Below are 18,258 nucleotides of genomic sequence, written 5' to 3'. Positions count from 1 at the left end.
AAATTTAGTTTAATGTATTGCCACGGTCATAAACAGAAATAGCACAGTCATAAAAAATACATGGAAAACCATTAAAGATGAACGGAAACTGCCCTGTTTGATTTGGCTTTTTTAACTGAAACTATAGCCTCTCTTCAAGGTATGAGTAATAGTTAAACAGTGTCAATAGATCACAGGTAAAACAGAAATAAATTACTGTGCCATTGATTGTTCCTGACACCTTTATATGTAATTTTCTACTAACTTGATGCTTTATTAAGTCATTTTCCACTAATGTAAAATCACTGTTATTATGTATTACCTGTCCTTTGGCATGTGGTAGTGATCTTGCAGACGCTGCGTCAAGTTTGATGTGTTTTACCTTTTAGCCACAAATTCTTTTTAATGCAGATTTTGCAGACAGGTGATCGTTCATCTTGAAAAACTACCTGGACATTTTAGGTGTGCCTGCAATGCTCCCACCACACTGAAAACACTTGTTTCTTCATTGTTTACAAAACTTTTCTGCTTAGTCCCTCTGCCATAGTTTAAACTAATGTAATATATCCTCCTTATCTCAACCATGGCACATTAAGCTGGTGCATCACAGGTGTCACTTTCTTTTTATTTAAAGATGGTTGTTTCTTGCCAGTGAGCATTCTTTTTGCCAATTAACCCACAGGGGTAGACAGTAACATGAGTAAAAGTTGAAAATTTCAGGAATAATTATTTGAAATTAAAAAAAAATACCTATGAACCAAAAATGTCTCTGACCTCGACACTAGAGACTTAACCAAAATTCATTTCATCAGTAGCTTTTTTTTTTATCATTATTATTATTTTTTTTAAACTAGGCCATGCTACTGCATTTGTATAAGCATCTATACATTTCTGGTTTGTGGAAGTATGCTATATCAAGAACGCTCAGACAAGAACGTGCACCAAATACCCCTCACTAACCCTATAAACCAATCAGTTTTGTTTTAAGTGAGGCCACTGTTTATGTCCCCATTTGCACAGGCAGTCTCTAATTTGTTGTGCATAAGCATGCACACACACATACACTTAAACGCAGAGCAGACTCCTCCCATGACAGGTTTGTTATTGCTCTTCGACTACAGTGACCTGGTTAGGGTTCCTGTACCAGAACGGTGTAGTCAACATATGATTGTTGCTTTGCTCAGACCTGTACGGTGGCCCTGAAGTCCAAATCACAGACATCACAATAGCAAATCAACACACAAGAAAAACACAACAAATTAAAATACTCTACAACAAAATATAAAACAAATGTTTTCTCTGTTTTTTTTCTTTCTGTTTGTTTTTTCTTTTCTTTTTTTTCTTTGTTTTTTTGGGGAGGGGTGGCTTTTTTAAATTATTTATTTTTTTATTTATTTTTATTTATCTTTTTATTTATATGTTTTTGGGTGGTTTGCTTTCAGGACCACCATACCTACGCAAACACAAGTTCTTTTTTCAGGGACCAGCTCCTAATGGCACCTGAGTAACTTTACTTTGTGCAGCTCTCAGTTGTTGATGACTTTGTATGTCACCAAGCCAGAATGAGCTCATGTTTTTATCACCACCAGCCTGCCAGTGCTGAAGGTGGGGTCTTTTAATGTGAACTATGTTCAGACTCCAGTTCGTGAACCCTCCTAAGGACAACTTACTGACACACCCTTCAATCAGGCCTCATCCGATCTCCTCCCCAGTGGTTGCAAAACTCTTCAAGAAGCAGATCCAGCTTTTCTGTTGAAGGATGCGCCAAACGCTTGAGGTAAATGGTTAAAACCGGTTCTGCAACGTTTAACTTCATAGTTCTCTCTCCATTTGTGTGCAGGATTGTCTCACATTATCATTGCAGGTTATCTTTCTCGGAGCTATGTCGGCGGTAAAAATCAGAGACTTTGATGAAAGCACTGCTTTCTTGGGGGACTACGGCCCTTTTCAAGTTGTGATAATAGCGCTGCTCAGTTTAAGCGCCATTCCGTGCGGGTACATGGGGGTGATCGCGGTTTTTGTCTCGGATACACCCGAACACCACTGCAGGTTATCGACCAACTTCACGCGTAATGGCACAGATGAGGAGCGCACCAGAGGCTGGGGTGGACCTGACAGCTGTTCCCGCTACAGAGTGACCGGAAACGGGTCGGAGAGGGTGACCAGCAATGACACAGAGCCGTGTGTGGATGGATGGGTGTTTAGCACAGAGAGATACACATCTACTGTGGTCTCTGAGGTATTACCGAGTGACCGTCATGAGCATGAACCCTGCTTTTTGTTATATTGTCACACTGTGTTGACAAGTTTTGTGCTACGTAGCTGTCTGCCTTCTTTTTTTATACTTGGCATCCGTCCAGATGTTTTCTTGGATGTAGTTTCTGAGACGTGCTTTATGCAACACGAGTAATCCGTGTCTTCTTTCTTGTATATTACAGTGGGACCTGGTGTGTGAAAATGCGTGGAAGGTCCCTTTTTCCACCTCTTTATTCTTTGTAGGAGTCCTGATCGGATCCTTCATAAGTGGTCACCTCTCAGACAGGTAAAATCTGCAATGTGGAAACAATGAAATCAAATGTAGCCACACAAAGACAAACCTGCAAACAAATCTCAAGAGTAGTGATAAATAATGATAATACTAATAATATACCATTAATAGTAATAAATAGTTTATTGACACGATAAAGGATTATTATTTTTCCAAACGAAAAAAACATATATGATTTTTTTTTCACATTTAAGACCCTCTAAATAATATTCAGATATTTTGTAATAACTTCTTGCTGCTGGATTATAAAATCTTGTCTGAAGGCATTTAACTACATGTTTCCTTGGTTGACTCATCGTAGCAACCAAAGTATCAAAATCAAAGAGCAGAACACAGGCAGCCTAACTTGGATTGCTTACTTTGCCACAGGGTAGTCTTCAGGGATACATACCACTGTGAAAAAAAAATCTGATTTACCAGAGTGTGAGGGTGTGAAAAAAAATATATATAAATTCAGCAACACATGCAACTATGATTTGTGGTTAGGTAAAAATCTTACACAACACTTTACTTACTTTGTACTTTATTCCGAGCCTTGGGTCCATATAAATGTATTAATAACAAAACAGCAGATAATGGATAAAAAGAAATTAAACAGGAAAAGCACTGATCATATAATGCCAGCAATTGAAACACGTGACATTATTATTTTACTGTCTGAATCAACCAATTGACCTATGAATTTGTACATGTAGTTTCTAAGATCAGTGTAAAGTGTGGGCACATAGCTATAAACAAACATGTGACTTGCACTCGCCTCTCAAGGTGATTTAAGAAATGTTCCAAAAGCATCATTATAGGCTGCCTGTAACCTTTTCATTTTTACTTTAATGTAGTTGCAGTGTGCAGTGAGCAGTGAACAGTGGAGTTTTTCAAAAGCTCAATTTTAAAATTTTCTGTGCATATCTGAAATTTATGTGCTAACATATTAGCTTGTTCATACAATTTACAGCACTGGCGCTGAACATCATCATCATAACACAAATCACTTCTGATAATGTGCCCCAGGTATTGACCTTTTCCACCACTCTGAGGACTTGATCAGAACAACACTACTTGAGTTTAAAAAATTATTTTGATTGAGTGTACACAATTTTGGTTCAACATGTTTTTGTTTTTTTTCCTTTGCTTATTTTTGCAGATGTTGCACTGTTTTTAGATCACAATGAGAGAAAAGCATTTAATTTAGGCTATAACTGTAAGATTTGTTCAAATAAATTCTCTCAAAATAACTGAGGGTTTTTACTTCACCAACTTTTATTCGACTTACACAATGAGTTATTTCAGCCATTAAAATGATTCAGAGAAGTGATTCACAACTAACCTGAAAGCAAAGAATATTTCATCACCAATGCCAAAGATAGTCTACATTTAACGCCAGAAAGTTGTGAAGTAAAGATTTTGTGGCTATAATTGTACCATGTAATGTTTCTCATTAATGTTTCTCTATTATTCAACAGGTTTGGCAGAAAGCCAATGTTTTTTGTCACCATGCTCTTACAAGCAGTCACTGCGTTGATCCAGGCCACCTCCACCAGCTGGACCATGTTCTGTATCTTCAACGCTTTGAGAGGACTCAGTCAGATATCCAACTACATCACATCACTTGTTCTGGGTGAGAGACACCACATCAACTTTTTTCTTTTAGTTTCTGTCTTTGTTGTGAAATTTCCCTGTGGCAAGGTGAAGCTCTGCATCTAACACGCAGTGGCTCTCTCCCAGGTAAAGTCTGTGAATCCTGCTCGAGCTGTTGGAGAGAGCTACATTTTGGAAACAGGTGTCTGTGATGTTTTATCTGTGTCTTTCTTCATCTTCTCGTTCAGGCTCTGAGATGCTGAGCCAGTCTGCCCGGGTCAGCTTCACTCTGCTGGGTCACAGCCTCGGATTTGGCCTTGGGTACGCCTTGTTGCCAATCCTCGCCTACTTTATACGAGGCTGGAGGATGCTGCTGGTCGCTAGTGCAATCCCCAGCCTCCTATTTATTCCATCCTGGTGGTGAGTCATTGGCTGCTGAATCCTGTTATTGATTATTGGTCCATCCCATGTCACATGCTCGTGATTTTACATCTTTCACGTTTAAATTCACATTTTACTGCTTTAATCCCAGTTCCTATAACTGGGAGACCCCCATGTATCAGTCCCTGTGTCTGGTTTGTCTTTATTTGATTTTAAAATAAAAAGTATGCATTTGTCAAAATCAAGCTTGTAGTGATCGAACAGCAAAATAAAAAACATCACTGAATATTTCTATAAAGGTGAATGCTGTAAAGCTTTGTATAACTCAACATGAATGTGAACTTTCACTCAGATGATTCTGTCAGAAGCTGTGAACAGGACAAGATAATAAAGAGGAGAAAGCATTACAACTCTGTGTGCACCAAGACATCTAGACTGAGCTGGTTTAGTCTTTTTGCAATCAGATTTTGTTTTTAGAGTAGCAACTTTGCTTTTCTCTTAGCTGCCTTTCTCTGTTCTTAAAGTTAATCTACGAACCAGATACGGAGATATTTTATTCACATGTTCTCCTGAAGTTTTTTTCTGACCTTTTTTAGATTCATTAATAGTGTTATTGGACTATAACTCCATCATCAAATGCAAAAACATCCCCTCTAAAGCATATTATTGTATAAAGATATACTCCTTTCCTCTCGCTGTCCGTCTCTCTGTTGAGGCTGATTCCTGAGTCTCCCCGCTGGCTTCTGCAGAAAGGTCGGCTGGAGGAGGCCGAGCGTGTCATACGTAATGCTGCCAAACAGAACAGAGTCTCCGCCCCTGAGATCATCTTCAGAGCCGGGGAGGGCTTAGCGGTAATGGTGTTTATTTCAAACTCCCTTTGCATGATGTTAAATCTTTTCCATTTCAGTTTTGAATCAGACTCAGACATGACATTGTACATAATCTGACAGTTTCTCTTCCTATATGTCTGAACAGCCTAAAAAAGACGAGAAGGCGCAGACACACACTTATCTGGACCTGATACGAACTCCTAACATGAGGAACATTACAGTCCTAGGACTTTTTTTATGGTAACATGACTGTTTTCTCTGTTTTTAACATTACTACAACATGAAAAAAATTACAACTGTCATTTTATAATTTTAGATTATTTGCAATATTCAAAAGTATGTTTTGGGAAAAATGTATTTATTAACTCATCAAACATTAAAAATATGGGTATGATGATAAGCTTTTTCATTACACCTGTAATAAAAAATTAAATACTTAAACTAACTTCTTCTATGCTGGAGAAACTGTGGATCAGTTAATGTTAACCATAGTCATTTATTCTGGAAATGATCAAAAAATAAAAAGTAATGGGAAATCATAAATACAGAAATAAGAAAATTCTTGAGATACACTATACCACTGAATGCTCCTGTACTGCACTTATTTAGCTTTTCAGATGAACACGAACAAGAAAAGGTTAAAATATTTTTTAAACATTTTGACAATGGCTTTAAAAAAAACAATTACCAGGAAGTGGTACCAGGCTGATCCCCCAACTGTGGAACAGTGGATTCAGACTAATGAGGAGAGACTGACACATATATTGAGATTGCAGAATGCCCAGCTGGAGAATAAATGGGAGAAATGGATTTAATATAGGGCTGAGATCAGTGACACTGTGAACTATGAGGAGACATGTTAAAAAAAAAAACACTAAAAAGAGAGCATGCTGTTTTTGATTTTCCTTTTTTCTATATAAACGCTTTATGCATAATGATTTAAAACCTAATAAAAAGAAAGTCACAAAAAATATGAGCATGACATCACTATTAAAAATAAGAATATAGGCCTGTTTTACCTGTGTGATTAAATACTTTTTACTGCATAGAAAATATCAATAAATGAATCAAAGATTTTTTATTTGAGTCTAAAGAACAATGTTGATCAACTGTAGGATATTAAGAAGCCTAAGTCTCACCCATTTCTTTTTTTTCTCTGCAGTAGGATCACAAATCAGACTGTTACCACTTAAATAACTAATGTTTCAACTGTAGCTTTGTGTAAGCAGTTAAATGAGGTTTTTGTCACCGTCTTCATTCAGCTCTGTTGATTTGCCTCTGCAGGCTCTCGGTTGCGATGGTCTTCTACGGTCTCTCCCTCAACACAAGTAACCTGTATGGAAACGTCTACCTCAACTGCTTTCTCTCAGCACTCATTGACATCGGAGCATATTTTGCCACGTGGCTGCTGGTTAACCGTGTCCCTCGCCCCACCCTCCTCTTTTCTGCCCTGCTGTTCTGTGGCGTCCTGCTTCTGATCATCCAGCTCATTCCTGAAGGTCTGTGTAGTCTGAGATTTGGAGAATATTTCAACTAGAGTGATCACACTTTTAATAAAACTGAACACAGCTTGTCTATTAAACTTGTTGTTTTTCACAGACATGCCTGTCATGTTACAGGTGTTGGCCTTGGTGGGGAAGATGGGCGTGTCTGGAGCTTACAGCTTCATTTATGTGATTTTCACTGAGCTGATGCCCACTGTGGTCAGGAACATGGGCTTTGGCATCGTCTCCACTGCTGCACGCCTCGGCACAATCATTTGTCCCTATGTGGTCTACAGTGGCAAGTTTTTTTTGTTGATTCATTTCTCTCAGCTTTTGTTCTTCATGTTTCATGTACATATCTGGGAGAGTAGACTGCATCACATCTGTCGATTTATTAACTTGTGTCTTTACACTTCAGGTCACAGTTTGCAGATGTCTTTGCCAGGATTATATAAAATGTATCATCTCATCACAATATTAGGGGATACATGATTCCTTGTGAATAGGTTCCCTTTCAAGAAAAAAGCAGGTTATACATTTCTAAGTGTATAACACTATAATACTAATACTAGATCCTTTACACCCAGTGTTGTCTCTGTCAACAACTATTTGTGCAAAACATCTGCTTCCAGTTTCCCCAAAGCCAGAAACCTCTCCTGCAGTGTTAAGAAAGCTCAGAATTTATTTTCCTCTGTCGTAGATTATCCACACGTGTTTTCATGTTGTTCAGTTTTCCGTTTCTGCAAGAAAGGATGTGCAGAATAACACGTTTCCTTCAGTCATAACTTGGCTAATTTGGTATCCTTGCCAAAATTAGAGCTTTTTTGTTTCTTTTCTTTCCTGAATATATCACATTTAATCTCCCTTTTTTCACATTTTGGCTTTTTTAAAAAAGGGCAAACAAAGGTGTCACATATAAGTGTGCTAGTGTGTTATGACAGCATGCATAATACGAAGTCTTTTTAGTCTCCTACTCTAACAAGCCAAAATGTCTGCAGTTGAAGTGTCCTGTGATTAAAACCAATAGAAATGAGCATTTATCTGACACTCTGACTTCAATTGCCTTTTATTGTGATTTCAGGTGTGTTCAGCAAATTCCTACCTTACATCATTTTTGGGACAATTAGCATCATGGCTGCAGCTGTTAGCATCCTGCTACCAGACACCAGGAACGACAAACTTCCAGACCTCATCAGCCAAGCTAAACCCCTCAGACAGTACGTCACTCTATCTAACTGTGTGAATTATAACTCACAGAGATTGTGGAGTATTACACAGCAGTAATATGGAACTCAAACAATCAGATATCTTGATAGATATGTGATCACAACTGCATAAAAACCCTGCAACCTTATTTCCTGTATAAGAGACATGGAAATTTGTTTATTTGTTTTATTAGAAAGTCATAAACGCTCAAAAAAGTGGCAGCTGAATACTACCTCATGGATTAAAACTGTTCCTCTCTGTGTGTTTCTCTTTGTATCTACAAGCCTCAGCTGTCAAAAGAAACCCACTTCCCTCCAGACTGAAGTGCCTGAAGGCTGTAAAGAGTTGAACAATAGTGCCCTCTGCTGAAAGAAGATCAACAAAACAGAAGCAATCAGACGGAAGGTTTTTTTTTCAGTCACCAAGAATGAGCATATTTGTCATCATTGAAATCTTTGTAATGATTCAGATAGAGAAAGGATTTTGCCTTTTGGTCGTATTTGCTGTCTGTTGTGGTAGGCTGGGAACATATGAAATTATTTTGTTTATGTTGCTGACAAAGGATTTGGCTGGTTTAAACTACTGAATTTCATTTTATTTCTTTCACTGCAATGGCTAGAAGTGGACACAGTAATCTAGTGTCTCTAACCATGAATATAGGTTAAAGACTGTTTTTTTTATTGCTCCATGTGATACACATTAATAACTATGTAATAATGTCTAGAATTACATTTTAATGCCAATCTCGGCTGTGAACAAATAAAACTCACTGTGACATTTTAAAAGCCACAAAATCAAAGTGTTGTTTTTTTCTACGTTTAAAGAACTATCTGAATTTCTACCATTGAAGCAAAAGTTGAATAAAAGCTTTAAGATTTAGAAGGATTACTGCTAAGTGCTAGTTTCATTTGGTTGTTTTCCTGTTTGATAGGAACAACCAATTTTCGGGCCTTGCATTGCAGAGTGGTAGAATATTGTGAATATTTTAGTTTTTTTAGTTATCTTTGAAGAGAACCTCAGTGTGACCCAGCACATCAAACTAGTTCTACCGTGATGTTTTATGCAGCTGAGAACAGTATAAAAAATTATGTACATTTAATCCCAAAATCATCGTGACCATACATGCATTTATTTCTCCTCCTTACTGTTGACTCTTACTGTCCCAAAATGAAGGCTTAGGTCCCAAGGTGACCGGCCTTTTGCTGTCAGAGCTACCTCTTTCTGCACCTTTACTTCAAATGAGCCATTTTGCCTCAGCTTACCTGGATTCAAGTCATTCCAGAGCCACAAAATCTACTTTATCGTCACAAAACAGTGTAATAAAATTTATGCATAGTCAAAAAAAATCGAATGTATATTTATCTAAACAAGAAGTTTTTGGGGTTATGAAATTCTATTTGTTATGTGATAGTTTATTACTTTAAAAAAAAAAAAAAAGACAGACAAATCCCCCCCCCCCCCCCCCCCCCCCCCCCAAAAAAAAAAAAAAAAAATTTTTTTTTGCAAATTTCTTATCCATATTAAGCACGTGTATTCCTGGCATGTATGCAGTTAAATCAATCAGTATTTTTTTTCCAGATTTGTCTTTGTGTAGATTAAGTTTTCTTACCAGGGGTGTAAAACTTGGTGGGCTGTTGATGTTGTAAGAGGTGAAGTGGAGCAATGGCAGGCTTTATAGCAAGATGTAATGAAAATTTGGTTCAACAAAATGTATATAAGCTACAAGGAGCCACTGCAAAGAAGTCAAAGAGCCACAGGTTACAGACTCCCCAAGAACAAACCTACCTAAAGAGACTGGCAGAGTCTTCGTTCTCTTTTGAATATTATAATATCTTAATCCTTGAAATGCTGCTTTTAGTCTTTCTCAGGCAGGATCATTAGCTTTTGTTGTTGTTGTTGTTGTTGTTGTTGTTGTTGTTGTTGTTGTTGTTGTTGTTGTTGTTGTTTTAATTTTATATCTTGTTGTTTTTGTTCTTCTGAGATTTTTTTTTATCCAGTGGTTGTTTGATTCTCTTCTGTTATCTCTTCTGGTTACAATATTTTCCTCCTCGTTTATTTCCACTATTTAGCCTTGTTTTAAAAAGTTCGATACAATAAAGTTTGCTGTTGTTATTATTTTCAACACAATGTCAAAAATACAATTATATACTGATCATGGCGCAAATAGAGGAGTAAGTTGATAAATGGAAGGAATCAAAGTCTTATGAGTCTGAGTCAGTGTGATGAGTATGATTCGTGCAGTCTATGGTATGATTTGTTATTAGTCCGATTATTACTCAGACATGTTGACGCAACCTAACGGCTGTCTCTGAAGTATCGCGAGACTGGCTCCGCGGTCTCAGCGTACTTCGCCGAGCCCCCACTTCTGCTCCTGCTTTTTGGACCTGGTTGTACCTGCAGTGACACCACACCTGAAAGGGAAGGTACAAGAAGAACCGGGGTGCCACTTTAGCATATAATACTTGGACTCTTCAGACTAAGCTGCTGGATTGGAGATAATAAAGGGAGCGTTTTGTAGAATAAAATAGGGGTTCGCTGTCACTTAGCGTTAAATGTGCTATCACGCAACAGTGGGGCTGTCACGAAACAGCTAGCAGATGAAGTTAGCCACCTTGCTAACGTGAAAGGCTGACAGGAATGGCTCTGGTTTTGAAGATATTCAGTCTACCGCTACGTTGTAGCTAGTAAATTGTATAGGAATTTGAAATCCACCTAAGTGCCGTGAACATAATGCTATTTATCGTGCTATCGTGTCGTCCACTCCTATGAAGTAATCCCTCAAGCCTGGTAGCATATTCGCTAACGTTAGCACAGATTTACCCCTCAAATTTAAATGTCTTGTTTGATAGCTCCCTGGGTTATCAATAACATCTGGATCAGCTTGACCGAGTTGGGGCTAAGTCTGTGAGTGATTGGCTACTGTTAACCCCTGTTAGCTGTCCTGCCTTGTCACTCTCATGTATTAAAGAGGAAACGTAACGATTTTCAGTGGTCCCAGTGCAGATAGTGTCCACCAGATTACAGGTGTTCGCGAGTAAACCTGCAAACGATCACACAAGATTTCCATAACAAGAGGTTCAGCGGAAAGGGGAACCACCACGGACAAGTCTGATCCGGAGACAGCAAAACAAGATCCAAATCACCAAGTGAGCATGGCTCCTAAAAAGAGACCAGTACCCTTAAACATTGCTCCTGCTACTGATGGGTTATCCACCTCCATCAACACTGAAGTTGCATCAGAGTAAGATATCCTACTACCAAATAATCATTTTCTGATATGCAGTCAGTATTTCTGTCATCTGAAAAATGCTATATTTCTTCTCTTTCAATACTTTTCTAGGGCCAATCTAGAAGCACTTAAAAAGATATTGGAAGAGCTGGACCTAGATGAACAACAAAAGAAAAGGCTAGAGGCTTTCCTTACCCAGAAGGCCAAGGTGGGCGAGTTAAAAGATGATGATTTCCAGCGCATCTGTGAGCTTGGTGCCGGCAACGGAGGAGTTGTCAATAAGGAATGCCACAAACCGTCAGGAATAATCATGGCCAGAAAGGTACACTGTTGAACCATCATATTCATCACATATTTACAAGTGAAGGTGTTTACTGTTATTGTTGGAAATCTAGAATCTGAATGAATCAATGATGGTAACCAAATGGTTACACCACAATAACACATTGGACTTAACTATCATCTTCTCTTGTGAAGCTCATTCATCTTGAAATCAAACCTGCTATCAGAAACCAGATCATCAGAGAGCTTCAGGTGCTGCATGAGTGTAACTCTCCTTACATCGTGGGTTTCTACGGAGCCTTTTACAATGACGGAGAGATCAGTATCTGCATGGAGCACATGGTGAGGGAACTGAAGCATGCACCACGTCTTTCTTCACCAATCAGAGTTTTTTCTCCACACAGGAATTTCATGTAATTTCATAAGCAAATATTTCTCTCTTCTTTATGGCTAAAATTCCATTCGCATCACCTCAGATCAATTAGTTAAAAATGAATAAAATAAACTTAAGTGCTATATTAAGTAGAAATGTAATCAAAATCATTGTGTTGATTACAATGTAGAAATATGCATGACTGTATCTGACATAAACCCCAAAATGTACTTAATGCACAGAATGTTGTCTTCTTTTGTAATATCCATTCTCTTCTTTTTATTGTTACCTCTCTTCACTGTGTAGGATGGGGGATCTCTGGACCAAGTGCTAAAAGAAGCAAGGAGGATCCCTGAAGAGATTTTGGGGAAAGTCAGCATTGCTGTGAGTGTGTGGCTGCATTCTTTATATTTCTGTTTATATAAAACTTTTATTTTTATCAAAGATTAAATTAAAGACCTTAAACCCATGTTGTACATAAATGTATAACCGAAAACAGTCATTGGATCTAATATGGGAGCCCGGGATGGTTGTAACATAGGGAGAGTTGCAACACCACCAATTCCACCAATCAGGGATAAGAAAGGAGTTATATGATAATTTCATATGAATAATTATCCACTTCCACCCTGATCACACATGGTGATTGCCAGAGCTGGAAACATGCGCATGCAGATTCTATAGAGGAAAAAACTAATTTTGAGGTACCACACACACACACACACGCAAATTGTTTTTGTTAGACCCATGTGCTCTTTACACAGCTACACTGCAGTGTTTGAGCATACAAACTGTTAAGGATTAACTCCTGAGTCAAACAGGAAGTGAGTTATGGTCACTCACAGAGAGAAACATTGTTCGAGATTGTTCTATATCAATAAACCTCTTTTTGAGGGGCATGACCTCTGTTTTTTTTTTTTAATCCAACTGTTACAATTTACCTCAGCATGTGTCCCGACCTACCCCTGTAGTGGGGTAGGTTGTAACAAAGGACCACCATGTATTTCACATCACCTGGTGAGGTCTGTGATATTCTTGCAGAGGTTTAAGTTGGTGCCACTTGTAGTCAACAAATTTGAGTACTTTGCATTAAAGTTTGAGAAGTCTGACACAGAAATTCAGTACGTTGGCGATGCTAAAGCAAAAAGTGTTTCAACCACACCCGGTCTCCCCTACTCTGACATTATCAGTCTGAACACATTTTATATGATCAGTTAGACTTGTTTCAGTGGACATCTCCTCTTTTTGAAACAGGTTTTAAGAGGCCTTGCCTACCTGAGAGAAAAACACCAAATCATGCATAGAGGTAAATTTAGTCATTTTTCATTTTCATAACATGAAGCTTTTCTCTTGAAAAAGTGTTTTATATCAAGATGTGTCAGGGCAATATATGAAGTCACAATGGTTCATTTAGAAAGGTCCTGTATGTTTGTTTAACATGATGGTGACCAGTGCAATAACAAAAGGTTTCTGTTCCTCAGATGTGAAGCCTTCCAACATTTTGGTGAACTCCCGTGGGGAGATAAAGCTCTGTGATTTTGGAGTAAGCGGGCAGCTCATAGACTCCATGGCCAATTCCTTTGTTGGGACAAGATCCTACATGTCGGTATGTTGGTATATATCCTCAACATTTCTTATCTCTCTTGTCTTTGTGTCAAGCTTTCTTTCTTTCTGTGCTACAGTAAGAGTCCTGCTGCAGTATGCCATTAAAATTGCTTTGTTTATGTCCCCGTGTAGCCTGAGAGGTTGCAGGGAACGCACTACTCTGTGCAGTCAGACGTATGGAGTATGGGGCTCTCCCTCGTAGAGCTGTCAATCGGACGCTTCCCCATCCCTCCTCCAGATGCGAAGGAACTGGAGGCCATATTTGGACGTGCCATTTTGGATGGTAGTGAGGGGGAGACGCACGGTACCTCACCCAGGCCCAGAGCACCTGGTCGACCTGTCAGTGGTGAGTGGGCAGTTTTACGCTGAGATAAGCCATTTTACACAGTTTTTCGCACAACCTTAAGGGATGATGCAAACTTATAAAGGTAAATTTCATAATGCATTCCAGCATAGACTGTTTTAACTGTGTGATACAAGAAGGAAGAATTCATATGGTTTTGCACAAGTCTTACTGGAAATACTAAACATACATGTATCTGCTCTTACCTTGGCTTCTTTTCCAGGCCATGGTCCTGTAATGGCCATCTTTGAGCTTTTAGACTACATAGTAAATGAGGTAAGAATCTATGAATAACAAATAAAAACTGACCTCTGACTCTAAGCACTTACTGAGACCCTGCAACATCAGAAAATATCCATTCAACATTTCTCTTTCTTCCAGCCCCCTCCGAAACTTCCACATGGAGTCTTCACCTCAGATTTTCAGGACTTTGTGACGAAGTGGTGAGGCAATTTTTTGGGCCAGGAAACTGTTTTTAGTCACACCTCTTTCATACCAGTCTTTTTTATTTATTATGTTCTCAATCATCAGAAGTTATAATTTTGTTTTAAATCAAAGGAGTGAAAGAAGGAATGTAAGAAAGGTTTCCTTATCCTTTGTTTTCAGTCTCATCAAAAATCCAGCCGACAGGGCAGATTTGAAGATGCTGATGGTAAGTGTCATAAGTTAGATCCCTGCCTTGATTCAGATTTAGGGTGGAACATATCTTTCTTTTATTTTCCACACGGTCAAGATGGAGTCTGAAACAGCAAAGTTAAAATACATGCTTAATGTTTTGTCATTTTGCAGAACCACACGTTCATCAAGCGGTCTGAGGTGGAGGAGGTCGACTTTGCTGGCTGGCTTTGTAAAACTGTGGGGCTGAACCAACCAAGAACTCCCACACGCACTGCAGAATAAACACACACTCCTGACATGCTCCCAATGTGTGTCTACATCATGGAGTAGCTGCTACTCAAATCCTTACACCCACATTCACACCCTGTTTGTCACACACCTTGCTCAGGTGAGCTTTTGGAGTTCTCTTCCAATGAACTCTGGTCATGTTTGGGAAGGAACTGCTATGAAAGCAAAAAAGAGGCACAACTGTTTGAATTTTAACCGCCACTGAATTTTAGATACTGAAATAAAAACACCACAGAATTCATTGTATTGAATTATTTTGCCATGAAAACCATGTATCTGAATTTATTTGTCCGGAATTCACCTTTTTCACCAAATTTTTGATCCAAAAAATTTGCTTATTAAAAATGTATATCCAAGATTTCAAGTTTTATTACCAAAAGATTCAGCATGCTCAAATTCCATTTTTAAACTCAGTTCTAAATACAACTCGTCAAAATTTAGATCTGAAAATTCAAGTTGAAAAATTCAGATCACAACATCTGGGCTACCCAGGACAGGAAAAGCAATGTACTTGATGACGAGTAAATGAGAAACATTTTTTTTTTTCCTGGTTGAAAATAATGTGGATTAACAGGGTTGTTTTAATCAAGGTGTAACCATTCACACGCTGATAGTTGTCCAGGGTTGCTACATGACGGCAACAGTAGAGAGTGCCAGTGACCTCAAGGTGGCTGTGGTGACAATCACAGTAGACACACTGAGAGGAGCTATCAGAGCTATGGACAAGAGATGAGAAATGGAGAGGCGTGGTGGTTTTCCAGAGCAAATTGGACCAAGCTAAAACATATGGAGTTTCGCAGTGTAATATCCGAAGATCACGCGTACTAAAAGATCATCTGAGAAGTGTGAACGTTTCCAAGAGACTGACATGAGGGTGTGTGAGTTTATTGAAAAATGTAACAAAGGCATGCCCATTGCCAGAGCTGTCATCAGAATTACATTTGAATCACTGATGTTATTGTTAAGCTTGAGATTTGTTTGATAGTTGTTTAGGGTCGCTACATGACTACTGTCGCAGTCATGTAGCGACCCTAAACAACTATCAGCATGTGTCAATGTTAGACTGGTTATAACAACCCCATTTTTCCACATGATTGTCAAATGAAAAAAGGTTTCTTGTTTTTGTATCAATACAGTATATTGCCTGTCCTGGCCTTGGTAGCCCAGGTGTTGAATTTGAGCACTCCAAATCTTTTTGTTGTTGAGTTATGAGACTTGAATTTTTGGATCTGAATTTTTGATAAGTGAATTTTTAAAAGGTGAATTCAGGACAAATAGACAAATAAATTCAGATACATGGATTTAAAGCCGAATAATTCAACGTTATGAATTCAGTGGTGGTTTTATTTCAGCATTTAAAATTAAGTGGCTGTTGAAATTCAAATATTAATGTCTCTTTTTTGCTTCCATATACTGCACAGTTTCCATCCTTTTTCACTGATCATTAGACATTGTGCAAAGTGAAGTATAGGTTCATATTCTTACAGTTAACGTTTTATTTGAAGGGAAAGAAAAATTGAACCAGGAGAGCTGTAAGACTGGACTTCTGTACAAGTTTTAGCATTTTCCATCTGTTTGGTCATTTTTCGTTAAGGGTCTGCCATGTGTCCCATTTTCAGTCTTTTTGACTGCTTGATGCTATTAGGACTTACACTTCTTCATAGCTGGTTGTCCATCCACGGAAAAATAATTCCCCAAGGAGAATCAAAACATACAGCTTTGTATTTTTTCTATCGTACTCTTCAGTGTGAAAGTGTGTATTTCTCACAAGTGTTGAGTCTTACAGTAACAGTGTGTCAGTCCCAGCTCTAACTATCATGGATCAGCATCTGTAAATGTGTACAGGCAGATACAGATATGAATTGCTTTTTATTAAGTTATTTTTTCAGGCTTTTTCTGCCTTTAATTGGAGAAGATAGGACGGTGGCTAGAGAAGGAAACAGGGTGAGGATGGGGAATGACTTGTGGGAAACTGGCCACTAGCTGGATTCAAACCCGGGCCACCTGCTTGAGGGTGAACCTCGAGAAGACGGGCACAACCTACAGCACTAGGCCATCCGTGTCCAATACGGTTATGCAAAGACATTTAAAAGAAACTGTTAACATGAGTTTGCTTAGATGAGTAGGTTGGGCTATGTGTGTGTTGTTGGAATGAACTTTTCTTTTTTTACTTTTTGCATTTGTTACAATTGAAGATGTCTTGAGGTGAAGCACAATGTACTAAACATTTTAGCATGACCCTCATTTCAAAGCCAAAAATAAAATATGATAACCTTTAAGTACCCTGTGCCCTCACTTTAAATGGAAATGGTGTTCTAGGTACTCATTCCTAGATAATGCATTGCAAAAACTAAGATCCAAGTGTAAATGTCATTTTTAGTTAAACAGAGTGACAGTTAACTTGTGCCTGGATTGCTTGCAACATAAAAATGTCTTTGCTGAGCTTCATGGAAAGAAAATGTCTTGATTTAAGAAACTTAAGTCAGTTTTTCTTACCCTCTTGGCAGATTGTTTTACTCTTTAAAAGCTGAAGAAACATCATTTTTGTCTCTTAATGTTCTGAGATAAGACATTTCTTTTCTGGAATTGTCAGGAGATTGTGGCTTTGAAGTGTGATAGACCAGTTATACCAAAAAGAAGGTGTTAACACTTGCCTAGATTTTAGTTTCTGCAGTGTGACACGTGGCTCCCTTTGTTTGGTTCCTAAAACAGCTCAAAAATATGTTCTTTATTTGGTTTAAGTGATTTGAAAGAAGTCTGAATTATCAATAAATGGTCTGCATCACAGCAGAAATGATGGTGTTGGTTTTAGACAAAGCTCTCTTTACTGCCTTATTTCACCAGAAGAGGGGGGCATTTCAGTCACAAACAGGACCTCCTCAGGTTGAACTGCTAGCTCAGGTATGCTACCAAACATCAAAACACAGTTTTGATTTTGTACACACTGCTGCTGGAAAGTTTGCTTGTAGAAATTATAATAGAGCGCTGATGAAAAATACATGATCTCCCATTTCTAGTTATAAACCCAGTGATATAATTTTCTCAATGTGTGAGTGACAGAGGAACATCTTCTACAAATGTCTGTGAACTTCAGGCTGAAAGTGTGAGGCCTTGTGAGCATACTAAGACGTAGTGTTGCAGTGTGTGGGGAGTCTGAGCAGCAGATAGGAGGGAGACTACTGCAGCAGAAAAACAGCAAAGTCTGCAGTCATTAATATGCAAACATGCAAATGAGAGGGTAATTAAGATTGGGCGTTTGTCAGTGGCTCTTTGATTGCTAATGAATTCAAAACTGCAAGAAAGGGGGAGGGGATGATGAACTAAAAATAAGGAGAAAGAATAGTGGGGTATTGTGCTTTTTTGTCACAAAAAGTACCGAAGGAGTCTGTCTAATTTCAAAGCCCCATTGTAAAGACAAACAGTGCTGCTTTCAAGTTTCAGTTATTGAAAAACAGATTCAACTCTCATGTTAAAGCTGAATAAAGAGCACACACTCAAACTCAAAGAAGACTAAAAG

General features: G+C 38.4%; 2 protein-coding genes across 2 annotated transcripts; both read left to right on the top strand.

Annotated features, from left to right (window-relative positions):
• The first annotated feature begins 1,837 nt into the window (after positions 1-1,837).
• Positions 1,838-8,692, top strand: LOC141804578 (organic cation/carnitine transporter 2-like). Its single transcript, XM_074689074.1, has 10 exons — positions 1,838-2,218; positions 2,418-2,521; positions 3,988-4,142; positions 4,351-4,522; positions 5,199-5,334; positions 5,459-5,553; positions 6,598-6,812; positions 6,913-7,095; positions 7,879-8,014; positions 8,288-8,692. The coding sequence occupies exons 1-10, from the start codon at positions 1,862-1,864 to the stop codon at positions 8,370-8,372; spliced, it is 1,638 nt and encodes a 545-aa protein (XP_074545175.1). The 5' UTR covers positions 1,838-1,861; the 3' UTR covers positions 8,373-8,692.
• A 1,645-nt stretch (positions 8,693-10,337) lies between these two features.
• Positions 10,338-16,667, top strand: map2k2b (mitogen-activated protein kinase kinase 2b). The gene is made up of 11 exons (XM_074688797.1): positions 10,338-11,244; positions 11,344-11,554; positions 11,710-11,856; positions 12,194-12,271; positions 13,142-13,193; positions 13,369-13,493; positions 13,625-13,838; positions 14,059-14,111; positions 14,217-14,278; positions 14,442-14,487; positions 14,625-16,667. The coding sequence occupies exons 1-11, from the start codon at positions 11,156-11,158 to the stop codon at positions 14,733-14,735; spliced, it is 1,188 nt and encodes a 395-aa protein (XP_074544898.1). The 5' UTR covers positions 10,338-11,155; the 3' UTR covers positions 14,736-16,667.
• The last annotated feature ends 1,591 nt before the right edge of the window (positions 16,668-18,258 follow it).

This window comes from Halichoeres trimaculatus, unplaced genomic scaffold, assembly GCF_033239565.1.
Source record: "Halichoeres trimaculatus isolate MK-OKI-2021-1 unplaced genomic scaffold, fHalTri1.1 fHalTri1_scaffold_15, whole genome shotgun sequence".
Classification (NCBI taxonomy): Eukaryota; Metazoa; Chordata; class Actinopteri; order Labriformes; family Labridae; genus Halichoeres; species Halichoeres trimaculatus.
This window is presented reverse-complemented; position numbering and strand designations above follow the sequence as displayed.